A 12,505-nucleotide genomic window follows, 5' to 3' on the forward strand; every position below is an offset into this window, starting at 1 on the left:
TTTCTCCTGTTTCTCCTTCTCTCTCCTCTATCTTTCCTCTTTTCTTTCTCTCTCCTCTCATCTCTATTGTCACGCTGCCTTCTCTTTCCTGTCTCCTCTCTTTCCCCCTCTTCCTCTGTCTCTCCTGTCTCTCACCCTCTCCATATTTTTCCATCTTTCTACTCTCAACTGTCTCTCTCCTTTCTTCACCCTCTCCTATCTTTCTTCTTACTATCTTCTCTTTCTCTCGTCACTTTCTATTTTCTCTATCCTCTTTCTCTCTACTCTCTGCATTTCCCTCTCGATTCTCCTATCTCTCCTTCCTCTCTGCTCTCTTTTCTCTATTCTCTCCTCCCTTCTTTTTCTCCCATTTTTTCTCTTTTCTCTCTCTTCTCTTTCTCCCTCTCTTTGTCTCTCTCCCCCCTCTGTCTCCTTTCTCTCTCACCTTTCTCCCCCCCTTACTGTCTTCCACCCCCCTCCTTTACGTCTCCTTTCTCTGTAGGAGGCACAAAGGTCTTTGAGTTCTCAGATAAACACTAAGGGAACCTGGAATGTTAAACACAGGAGTTGTTCCTTCCAAGGAAGGAATGCTTAACCAGTTATACCGCCAGAAGATAGGGAGTATACGCGGTTATTTGTGCTATCTGTGAGGCTGGAGACCACACTGGATCCTTCTCCAGACCTTATAAGTCTTTCTTTTTTCTTGGTTCATCAATAGAACCAATCCATGAACTTTACAAAGAGTTTTGAGGCAGTCACATCTGATCTGTTTAGCTTCATAAATGTGCCATGTCCCAGCACTCTCATGCATGCCTGTTCAGACACAGGCCATACCCCATCGCTATCCCATGACAGTATGGGCACACATGTCCACAAGTGTGCCATGCCCCAGTCCTGTTAGGTGGTCATGTGGGCATGCCTGTTCACACATGTGTCTATCACCATCACATGGTTGTACAGTCACCCATGATCTCATGTGGTTCATAGTTCTCATGTGGTTCAGCATGTGTGTTACAAACCAGCTGTGTCTCAGCAACATTATGTGGTGGCATGTGCAAGCCTGTTTACATGTGTGTCATGTCCCACCACAGTCAGTGTTGACTTGTGCACATCTGTTTACATACATTTCAGGTCTGAAGACCTGAAATAGTGGTGTTAGCATGCTGGTTCATACACGTGACAACATGGTTCCATGATGGTGTGTGCTTGCCTGTTCACATGTCATATGCCATTGCCCTCCACTAATGGTGTGGGCGAACCTGTTCACAGATGTGCCACGTCCCAGAACCGTAATATGGTGGCTGGGACATGCATGTTCACAAGTGAGCAAATATCAGCATCGTTACATGGTGGCATGTGAATACTTGTTTACACATATGCATTATCCCAGCACCATTAGTGGTAGTGTGGGCAAGACCATATGCCCATATACCATGTGTCTGCACCATCAAGCGTCAGCTTGGGCATGTCTGTTCCCTCACATGCCGGGCCACAGTATCATTGCATTTTTTACCGTGGATTCATCCGTTTACATGCATTCCTTGTGCCGGTGCTATCATGTAGCAGCAAACGTGCATCCCTGTTTACACATGAGCAGTGTCCCAGCCCTACTATGTGGCAGCATGGGCATGTGTGTTCTCATGTGGACTATGACCCAGCACCATGATATGGTGGCTTGGACATGTATGTTCACATATGAACCATGTCCCAGTACAGTCATGTAGTGGCACACGCACATAGGTGGTCACACACATACCCTGTCCCTGCTCTACCATGTGCTGGCATGGGTAAAACTGTCATACACAGTACCATGATATAGTAACATGGACATGCCTGTTCACATGTGTGCTGGGTCCCAGAACCATCAGAATGCATGATGAGCTATCCTGTTCACAAGTACGCCGTGTTCCGGCACTGTCAAGTGGCAGCGTGGGCACACCTGTTCACATGCATTCTGTATCTCAGTACTGTCATGTGGTGGTGTGGGTACATCTGTTACACACAAGTAGTGTACCAGCTCCATGACATGATGACTCAGGCACACATCTTCACAGGTATGGTGTGTCCCTGCTCCAACACGGGGATGGCATGGGCATACCTATATACATGTGAGCTATGTCCCAACACTGTCATGTGGCGGTGTGGGCAGACCTGTCACACATGTGTCATGTCCCAGTGCTGTCACATGGTAGTGTCAGCATGCCTGCTCATATACATGCTGCTTCTCTTAGGAGCAGGAGCGTAAAAAGATGATGTGAGAAAGGAAAATAGTATGAAGAGGAATACTTGAGACTCCAGCAGGCAGGAGCGACTCTTTTCTTCCCAAGCAGTTGGCTCATAGCCATTCACGTCCAAAATAATAGATAATGATGGTCTCCATTTATTTTCTAACATAATAAAGCACAAAACTCTAGTTCTAAATCACCTTCTGGGAAGAGGAGTTCGTAATCTCTTAACAGACAAAAAATTTCATAGCACCATCTCTGGCAAAGACATAAACTCTATAAACTTCCACCATAAACAAAACAACACCCCACCCCTCTCTTTGTAATCCGAAAGACTTAATCCAAAGTGGAGCTGCCTTCTCCAATTGTGTGTACTGAGCCCGATTCAGGAGGGTGCTCGGCTCCTGTGGGGCTCAGTCCCTCCAGTGATCGCAGAATGCCAAGACCTACACGCAGAAGGAAAGAAAGGCAGAAGGTGGATACCGCGGGCTCCTGGGGCAGCCTCTATCAACCTCCTTTACTCTTTGCGCATCGCACTGCCTCCACCTCCGGGGTAAAAATGCAACCGAGTGCTTTCCAGCTGAGACGAAAGCACAGAATCCTTTATCTTCTCAGTCCCAAAAAAGAAATGGCATAAACAGTCTTCAGATTTGGCTGCGAAGGAATGGGAAGCCCGCGTCGGATCTCCCAAGCCCCGCCTTCCTAGGACAAGGGACTACATTTCCCAGGGGTTTCTGTGGGTCCGAGAGGCGGGACCGACGGCCTTCCTGCTCTCTCCAGGCGAGGAGTGGCTGTCTGGGAGAGGGGCGGGGTTTGTCGCAGCCAGTGAGAGAAAGTCTCGTTACGGCGGCGGAAGCAGCGGCGCTGGAGTGAGGGGTGGGGGACAGAGTGCAATCGGCCCGGTAGTGGCTGCGGGTCCGGAGCCCGAGGACATTAGCTCCACAGGCGGAGAGCGCACAGGAGCAAGCTAGAGGCGGCGTGGCCGCGCCCAGGTAATGGCGGAACGAGAGCCGGGAGGGAGGGGAGGAGTCGAGGGGGCGGGACTGCATGGCCAGTCCCGGTGCTCGTCCCTGGGGAAGGACAGAGCCGCACAGCTCTTGCAGTCCTGATTCCAGCTCTTTAGCGAGCTGAGCAGAGCGGTTGAGTCGGCGGCAGGGCCTGGGTGCTCGGTGCTCGGAAGGGCGAGAAACACCGAGGGGTGGGTGGGCAGCCCCGGGCGTGGGGGCGTGGCGGACGCGGGCCTCCGCAGGGAAGTCAGCGGGAGGGAGGACGGCCTAGGGAGTTTGGCTGCTGGAGCAGTTTAAAGTGACTCTCCACATCCGGGCCCTGCGCCCGCCGCTTTCAGACCCCTGCCGGGGCGGAGCCTCCCGGATCCCCGCCCTTCTTGCCGGGGATCGCCTCTCTTTCCCGTCTATTGGCCCAGCCGCGGAGTTTAGGCTGTTCCCCGCCCCCAGCGGGGCTGGCGTCTTATTGGCTGGAGGCCGGCGGGAGGGTGGGGTGGGCCCGGAACGCGCAGGCAGCTGCGGATTGGCGCTGGGTCCAGTGATGCGCCTCGCGTCTGGCCAATGGGCGGGCAGGGGAGGCAGGGGTAGGTTGGGTGGTAAGAGGACTGGGAGCGGAGCGGCTGGCCCTGGGGGTGAGTCTGGCGGGCGGGCTGAACCGAGGCGGGCCGGGGACGCGTTCCGAATCGCGTTCTCTCTGTGCCTGCGGAGCCCCTCGAGCCCTCCGTGGCGGCCACAGATAAAAAGGCACATTGCTTATCTTGCGGAGAGGGCTCCGTAGGAGGTTTTCCCGGGGAGACAGAGCCTCGACACCCGGAGTGTCTGGAAACGTGTGTCCTAGGATCTCGGAGGAGGAATGGGGTTAACTGGGGTAGACGGGAGATCGGCGAAGCCTGACTCTGAAGGAAAAAGTGGAAGACGATTTTAAAGACTGGAAAAGGTCTCGAATCCTACCCGTGTCTCGGGTTGGGGGGGTTGTCCGTGATGAGGAAGAAAAGAAATTCTTAAATGGAGGCCTTTACGGAAAAGCGTTTGAGGATTCCGCAAGCATCGGGTCTTAATGTAAGATTTCCGATCCTTCCTTAGGGCTGGGCATTATGACATACTAATTACGGTTCTGTTTATCTTGGTGTGAGGCTTGAGTCTTTAAAAGAATCAAAGTATTTCCCGTAAAATTTTACATAGATAGCCTATGTTTATGATAATAACTAACATTTGGCGGCTTTTTAATATTCAGTATCCTTTAAAAAAAATCCAAGAGTATTTTTGGAAGGTTATAGTATCCTCCAACACTTGTATAAAGGCTGTCATTATTAATTTAGCCGTAGTAAATTGAAGTCCTCAATTAGATGTCTGCACCGTTGATCGTAACTCACTGTTTTAGATAAATGAAGCTGTATTTGTGTTTCTGAGAGATGTTGTGATTACCAAAGATGCTTCGATCTCTCAATATTGGTTCTAATTTCAGAATCTGGTAATAATGGAATGAATGGCTTGTTTTGCAGGTGGAAATGAGTTCCCAGCAGTTTCCTCGGTTAGGAACCCCTTCCCCTGGGCTCAGTCAGGCACCTTCACAGATCGCAAACAGTGGTTCCACAGGCTTGATAAACCAAGTTGCCACAGGTAAGATGTGTTTCATTTCTTTCATATTGCTTACTGTTTAAGAATGTTACTAACTTCAGATTAGCAAATCCCATCTCATAATCACTAGCCTACTGACTTCGAGGAAAGGATACGCTGTTTTAAAATAAGGCATATTCCCTCTTTTTAAAAAATTGCTTATATATTCTAGGGTAAGTGCAACTTTAGTAAATCATGCTTATAAAAATCATTTTTTAAATGTGTTAGTGTGTTAGCATTTAATTAGCTCTCGGTATAGGAATGGTGATGGCTACATGAGAGAACCCCACAGTGAGTGGGACAGTTTTACTTCTTAGGGCTTTAAGATCTAGGAAAAGAGAAGTAAATTGCATGTGTCTGTGTCTGTCTTCGTGCATGTGTGTTTGAAGTCAACCTCATGTGTGCTTCTCCGGGAGCTGTTCACCTTGTTTTTGGATACAGCGTCCCTCGCTGAGTCTGGTTCTCTGAGTAGGCTTGGCTGACAAGTACTTTATTGACTGAACTGTTTCCCCAGTCCTGGAAAAGATGGTTGAAAAGTATATATTCACGTTTGCATCTTGGTTTTTTTTTTTTTTTTATAATATATCCTTTGAGTTATGTAGGTTGGTTGGTTCTTATTGGGGAGTGATATTGCCTATAACAATGTTTGGCCATAACATTTGTGGTTGTCACAACTAAGAGATACTAAATATCCTAAAATGCACCAGGCAAACCCCTTCCGCCGTCTAATAATTATCAAGGCCAGTGAACAATCTTCAAATGTTTTTTTTCACGCTATAATAAGTACACATTGCAAGTTGGAATAGAGTCCTTTTCCTGGTCTGTTTCATCACAATCCAGTATTCTTTAGGGCAAATGCCCCTGTTGTTTAGTCGCCTCTCAAGCCAAAGGCTGAGGCATCTTTAGTTGTAATTGACTGTGTTCTCTCTCTGCTCTTTCCTCCTTCTCCCCAGCCCTAGCATTGGCTCATAATGTACTAGACTGGCCTCAAACTCTTGATTCTCCTACCTCAAGAGAGTTCTAGGATCACAAGTTTGTCCCACCATGCCTGGCTGATATTACCCACCAGTGAGTGAACTGTGGCCTTAATATTTTGGGCTCATTTCTATTGCTTTGACTACTTCCTGCTAACTTGGCCCAGGTCTTGCTCCCATTTCTCTGATGGCACTGCCTTTCTTCTTTTCCAGGTTTAGTTATTTGCTAATTGTTCTTCCTTGAGGACTCATCTTAAATGCCTTTGTTTTTGTTTTTGTTTTTGTTTGGTTTTTCGAGACAGGGTTTCTCTGTAGCTTTGAAGCCTGTCCTGGAACTAGCTCTTGTAGACCAGGCTGACCTCGAACTCACAGAGATGCCTCCCAAGTGCTGGGATTAAAGGCGTGCCACCACCGCCCGGCTTAAATGCCATTTTTTGAATGTCTTTGCTGACTTTGTTTTCTACTACGTTTCAGATCCTGTGTGTCTCATAAACCTTTGTAGGTACATACTTACTGTAATGGATATTGTGCAAGGTTGTAATCAACAACTTCTCTTAGAGCCTCTAAAGTTCTTTATTTCTTGTTAGGCTAGTGGTGCACATCTGTGACCCAAGCACTTGAGCAGTTGAAGAAAGCTAATTAGTTTAAGCAATGTATCTGGTTTGGCTAGAGAGCAAGTACAAGACCATGGACATTGTGAGACCACTGCCTACCCCAAAAGAGTTCTGGCAGCGTTTTGTCTTTAACATAAGAGCTGGAGCTAAGAACATTGGTTTTTGAAGGGAAAGAAATGAGAGCTAGCTGTACCTATGGAAAAAGAAAAGCAGATTGTCTTTGAAGCTTGGTAGTGTGCTGCTTGATGCTCAGACTTCCTTCTAGATGTTTCCATAGTTCACCCTCACACTCTGATGCCTCCCGCACGTTTCAAGACCAGCTTAAAAGTTAATAGTTTTTTGAAATTTTTCCTTAACAGTTTGTTTGTAACTTTCTCTTTTCATTCTCCAAATCAGGTTTTTGTTGTTGTTGTTTTCCATTTCCTTTTATTTTCTTAAGTAAATCAAATTCATTTTCCAAAAAAAAAAAAAATGTTGTCTGGGATTAACCAGTACAACATGATATAATAGCTTCATGGTTATTCAGGTTCCTTCTTTTTAAGCAGCTGTCAATGCAGCTCTCTTGACAGAGTGCTTGCCTAGCTGACTGAAGCTCTGGGCTCCGTCCCTAGCACCACATAAATGGGATATGGTGGTACAAGTTTATAACCCCAACTCTTAGAAGGCAGAGGAAAGGGGGTCAGGAGTTAAAGACCAACCCTGGCTACATAGCGTATCCAAGACTGTCCTGTATTACATAAGATCCTAGTCACCATAAAAGAGGAGGATGGAGGAAGAGAGGAAGTTTTCACCTACGTAGATATTTCTCTGTTTCAGGAGAGATGATCTGGTGTCTGTCCTAAGCATGCCAGGAATTAAAGTGTATGTTCAAAATTAGGAAGTAGAAATAGTTAATGCTCCCAGGTTCTGTTTTGTTGAAAATGAGTGGACTCGTGGTTGGGATATAACTTGGTGGCATGGTGCTTCTCTTGAATGTTTCAGGTCTCTGGTATTCCTCCTCAGCAACTCCAACCCTCCCATATAAATAAAGAATAAATGTGTGGAGGAAACACATAAATGAATTCCCAAATAGTCTAAGGGTAATGATTAATACATTCCAGTTAAATAACATTGTTAAAAATCTATCTACATGGACCAAAATAGGCTTTGGGAAAGCTTAGGAAACTGTCCATTTTCATAATTTTTTTTCCTGGTTTGGATGACCAGGAAAGTAAACAATAGCTGGGCAGTGGTGGTGCATACCCTTAATCCCATCTCTTAGGGCGCAGAAACAGGTGGATCTCTGTGAGTTTAAGGCTATCCTGGTCTACAGAGCAAGTTCCAGGACTTGCTCCTTAGCTACAGAGAAACCCTGTTTCAGAAAGAAAAAACAAATCAATGGAACATAAAAGACAGAAATAAAACTGCCTTTATTCATAATATGGTCATACACACAGAAAACGTTATTCTTTTGTTAAAAAGCTGTCAGAATAAGTGGCATTAGTAAAATGATAGGCTACAAAATCAATGTGCAAAAATTCATTATATGTCTGAATACTGACAATAGACATTTTTTTCATGGGTCTGTAGTTTATGTATGTGTTTGTGTGGGTTTGTATGTGTGTGCCAAAAATCATGTCACATCTTCCTTGGTCACTCTCTATCTTTAATGTTTGAGACAGGGTCTTTTACTGACCCTGGAAGTCATGGATTTAGCTAGATTGGCCAGCCACTGGCCTTCAGGGATCTGCCTCGCAGCCCTCATCCCCACCAAAGACTGGAGTTACAGGTATGTGCCACCATGCTCATCTCTTCTGTGGGCACTGGGCATCCAAACTCAGGTCCTGTGCTTGTGTAGCAAGCACTTACTGACTGACCCCCCTTCCCAGCTTAGACACTAGTGGGTTTTGTTGTTGTTGTTTAATGTTGATTTACAATAGCTACAAAAAGTGATAGAGGAAAGATTGAAGAAAGTCCTTGTAAGGCTGGGTAAGGTGTCACACTCCTATGATCCCAGTACTCAGGAGGTCAAAACAGACTCGGTGAGCTTGAGGCTTCCCTAATCTGTATAGGATGTTCCAGGCCAGCCATGATTACATACTGAGACCCCATCTCAACATAATATATTTAAGTTAAACACATTGAGATATTGACACAAATGAGATATTGCCGAGAGATCTTAAAGAACTAGATAAATAAAAAATCTTTATGATCACAAATTGAAGTACTTAATATTTTCAATACCATCGTTTCTTCCCTAAGTGATACTATATATATACAAAGAAATCATAATACCCTTGTGTACTTTTTATATAATCTTGAAAGCCTGATTCTAAAATTTATGGGGAAATCCAAAGGGTTTACGGATTTTTGTTTGTTTGTTTTTGTTTTTCTAGACAGGGTTTCTTTTTTTTTTAAATATTATTTATTATGTATACAACATTCTGCCTCCATGTATGCCTGCAGGCCAGAAGAGGGCGCCAGATCTCACTACAGATGGTTGTGAGCCACCGTGTGGTTGCTGGGAATTGAACTCAGGTCCTCTGGGAGAACAGTCAATGCTCTTAACCACTGAGCCATCTCTCCAGTCCCTAGACAGGGTTTCTATGTAACTTTGGAGCCTATCCTGGAACTAGCTCTTGTAGACCAGGCTAACCTCGAACTCACAGAGATATGCCTGCATCTGCCTCCTGAGTGCTGGGATTAAAGGTGTGTGCCACCACTGCCTCGCTTGGGTTTAAGGATTTTTAAAGCAATTATGACCCCAGAGAAAGGAAAATCATTTCACAGCTTATTATAAAGTTTCATTAATCAAGATGGTATAGTATTGACATAATATAGATGAAGAAAGTAAACTGTCTGGAAAGTCATTTATAGAAAGTCATTTCTAGATAGACAGATATAGCCAGTTTTTTTTTTTTTAACAGAAGTGTGTAATTAAATAGGGACATGAATTGGAGTAAACATACCAGTATGAAGGGAGAAAACAACTTTGTAGGATTTGCTTATTTCTTCTACCCTGGGACCTGGAGATCAAACACAGCTCATCAGTCTCACATAGGAGTTAATCTAGCTGGCCCCAAAATACCAGCATATGGGGAAAAATAGACTTTGACCATTGCTTTCTTAAGTAAAAATTAATTCAAGATGTACCATGGATCTAAATATAAAAATTTTAATTTCTAAAAGAAAACATAGGAGAAAAAGTTTGCAACTTCTCAGGTCACGAAAAAAATGCTAATTGTAAAAAACAGTTAATGTAAATTGAAAATAACTTAATTTCAGAAGACATCACTAATATCAAATGGAATGCCACAAAGAGCATAAGGATATTTTTAATAATGTATTTGTAATGACTCATATCCTGAATGTAGAAAGAACTCCTATAACGGAATAATAAAAAGATTAAGAGCCTAATTTTTTAATTGTGTACTTAATAGATACCCAAATATAAAAGCTATCTAAGTGCTAAAGAAGTACATGAAAAGATACATATCGTTTCTCATCCTTGGACCAGTGAAGATCAACACCTCAGTAAGCTAGCATATATCCACAGAATAACTGAAGCTAGTGACTGAGTGCCTCGCATTGGATGACTGGGAAGCAGCAGAGCTCTTAGTGTTGGCGTGGAGTTGGGGAGGGGTCTACAAAATGTCTAGCCACTTTGGAAAACAGTTTGGAAGAATCTTACAAAATTAAACATGTACTAACTCACAACTGACCACTCCTGTTCCTTCAGTATTTAACCAAGTTAAGTGAGTGTATGCTTATTCAAAGATTTGTACTTAAATGTTTATAGAATTTTTGTTCCTGATAGCCAAAAACTGGGAAAATTTAGATGTTTGTCAAATGGTGACTGGATAAGCTGATTGTGCTGTGCCTGTTTAATAAGCTGCTCGTACACAGCACCAAAGCCCCTGCATCAGTACACATGCACATAAGAACATGGATGGAAAAGAAGCCAGACTCACGGAACCACACATTTATGGTTCTCTCTGTGCAGAATCCTGGACATGACAAGTGTAGTAACAGAGCAAGTCAGTAATGTCTAGGGAGGAGGGAGGGAGAGAGAGGGGGAAGTGAGCAAAGGGATATGAGTGACCTAGTTATCAGTGTTCCGATGGACAGTGTCTGTGTGGTAACTGAGTTATGGTTACAGCATTGCAGACTTTTCTGAATTTTTAATTTTTATTAGCATATATTATTGAATTAGTGGATTTTATCTGTAGATTATACCTCAGTAAAGCTGATTGACTAAGAATGGATAAGAAATGAGCATATGCTTCACTAAAGAAGACAAATAAATGCTGTGGGAGCACATTCCGCTCCTTCAGCCAATAGCTTTTTTTTCTGGTCTTTTTTTTGGGGGGTTTTGTTTTGTTTTGTTTTGTTTTGTTTTTCGAGACAGGGTTTCTCTGTGGTTTTGGAGCCTGTCCTGGAACTAGCTCTTGTAGACCAGGCTGGTCTCGACTCACAGAGATCCGCCTGCCTCTGCCTCCCGAGTGCTGGGATTAAAGGCATGCGCCACCACCGCCCGGCAGCCAATAGCTTTTAAGATACCAGCCCGCTTGGGCGTGGCCTCTTATACTGTAAAAGCAGTTATAACGTGTGACCCGCTCTCTAGCAGCCAGAAACAAGAGGCACACCACCAGCAAACAACAAGAAGCTGCGTTAAACTCTGTATTTTTTTTTCTAGAATTCCTTTTCAAGCTTTCTCAGGTTTTACATGAATTTAGTCCACCACATTGAGCGCCAATTGTTGCAAGGAACCACTTGGCCGCTTGTTCGTTTCCCAGCCACCCAGACCCCCAAAATAACCACACAGAAACTGTATTAATTAAATCACTGTTTGGCCCATTATCTCCAGGTTCTTATTAGCTAACTCTTACATCTTAATTTAGCCCATTTCTATCAATCTGTGTATCACCATGAGGTTGTGGCCTCCCAGGAAAGTTTCCGCATGTCTATCTCTAGCAGCAGATCCATGATGTCCCCTGACTCCGCCCCTCTTTCTCCCAACATTCAGTCTAATCCTCCCCACCTACCTAAGTTTTGCCCTATCAACAAGCCAAGGCAGTTTCTTTATTCATTAATGGTAATCACAGCACACAGAGGGGACTCCCGCATCAAATAAATGGCTTCTAATCATTAAAAAAATAATAAACTATTGAGCATTGCTGGTCATTGTGGCAATCCTAGTCCAAGCCCTAATTAGATGTATGCCATCCATCCACTAGAATGGCTGTGTATGTATCAAGGATTTGTGAGATGGAGAGGCCTGGAACCCGCAAACACTGCTGGCAGAAACAGAGTGGCAGAAACTACTCTGACAGTCTCTTAGACAGTTAAACATTAACATTTTACATCACCATCTGCTCACAAGAATGCTGATAAAGATCCTATAAAAAGCCATTGAATTCTCTCCAGAGAAACACTATTGCAGTGGTTCTCAGCCTTGCTAATACTGCAGCCATTTAATACAGTTCCACATGTTGTAAAACCCAACCTTAAATTATTTCTGTTGCTACTTCATAGCTGTAATTTTGTTACTGTTATGGATCGTAATGTAAATGTTTGTGTTTTCCGAAGGGGTCTTGACCCACAGGTTGAGAACCAGTGCACTATTGTGTGTGCACTGTAACTCAGTCAAGTGATTATACAGATCTCAACTGTAAAATTTCTGAGTCCTCTGGAGAGTCAAGTCAGTTGTGTGTAAAATAAAAAATACACTTGCAGCTGGACAGATGACTCGGCTGTTAAGAGTACTTCCTACTTTTGTAGAGGACCTAAGTTGAGCTCCCAGCACCTACATGAGGTGACTCACAATTGTGTGTAACTAACTCCAGCTCTAGGGAACCTGACACCCTCTTTAGGACTCCAAGGGCATCTGCACTCAACATGCATACACACACACACATTTTTAAAACCTTCTAAAAAGAAAATGAACAGAAATCATTTCATTCAGCTCTTGTGCTTTTTTTTTTTAGTTTTTTCCGAGACAGGGTTTCTCTGTAGCTTTGGAGCCTGTCCTGGCACTAGCTCTTGTAGACCAGGCTGGCCTCGAACTCACAGAGATCCACCTGCCTCTGCCTCCCGAGTGCTGGGATTAAAGG

General features: G+C 44.2%; 1 protein-coding gene across 4 annotated transcripts in view; it reads left to right on the forward strand.

Annotated features, from left to right (window-relative positions):
• The first annotated feature begins 3,059 nt into the window (after nt 1-3,059).
• Nucleotides 3,060-12,505, forward strand: part of Sap130 (Sin3A associated protein 130) — a 66,210-nt gene continuing 56,764 nt past the window's right edge. The window contains exons 1-2 of one of the 4 annotated variants that reach the window (XM_005355854.3): nt 3,060-3,196; nt 4,711-4,828. In XM_005355854.3, the coding sequence (XP_005355911.1) occupies nt 4,717-4,828 (112 nt within the window). In that variant the 5' untranslated portion in view covers nt 3,060-3,196; nt 4,711-4,716. Of the gene's footprint in view, nt 3,197-3,826; nt 4,268-4,710; nt 4,829-12,505 lie in introns of those variants that run through there. The other 3 variants (XM_026783537.1, XM_013349604.2, XM_026783536.1) reach the window with 3 other exon arrangements.

This window comes from Microtus ochrogaster, chromosome 18 (genome assembly GCF_000317375.1).
Source record: "Microtus ochrogaster isolate Prairie Vole_2 chromosome 18, MicOch1.0, whole genome shotgun sequence".
NCBI classification, from domain to species: domain Eukaryota; kingdom Metazoa; phylum Chordata; class Mammalia; order Rodentia; family Cricetidae; genus Microtus; species Microtus ochrogaster.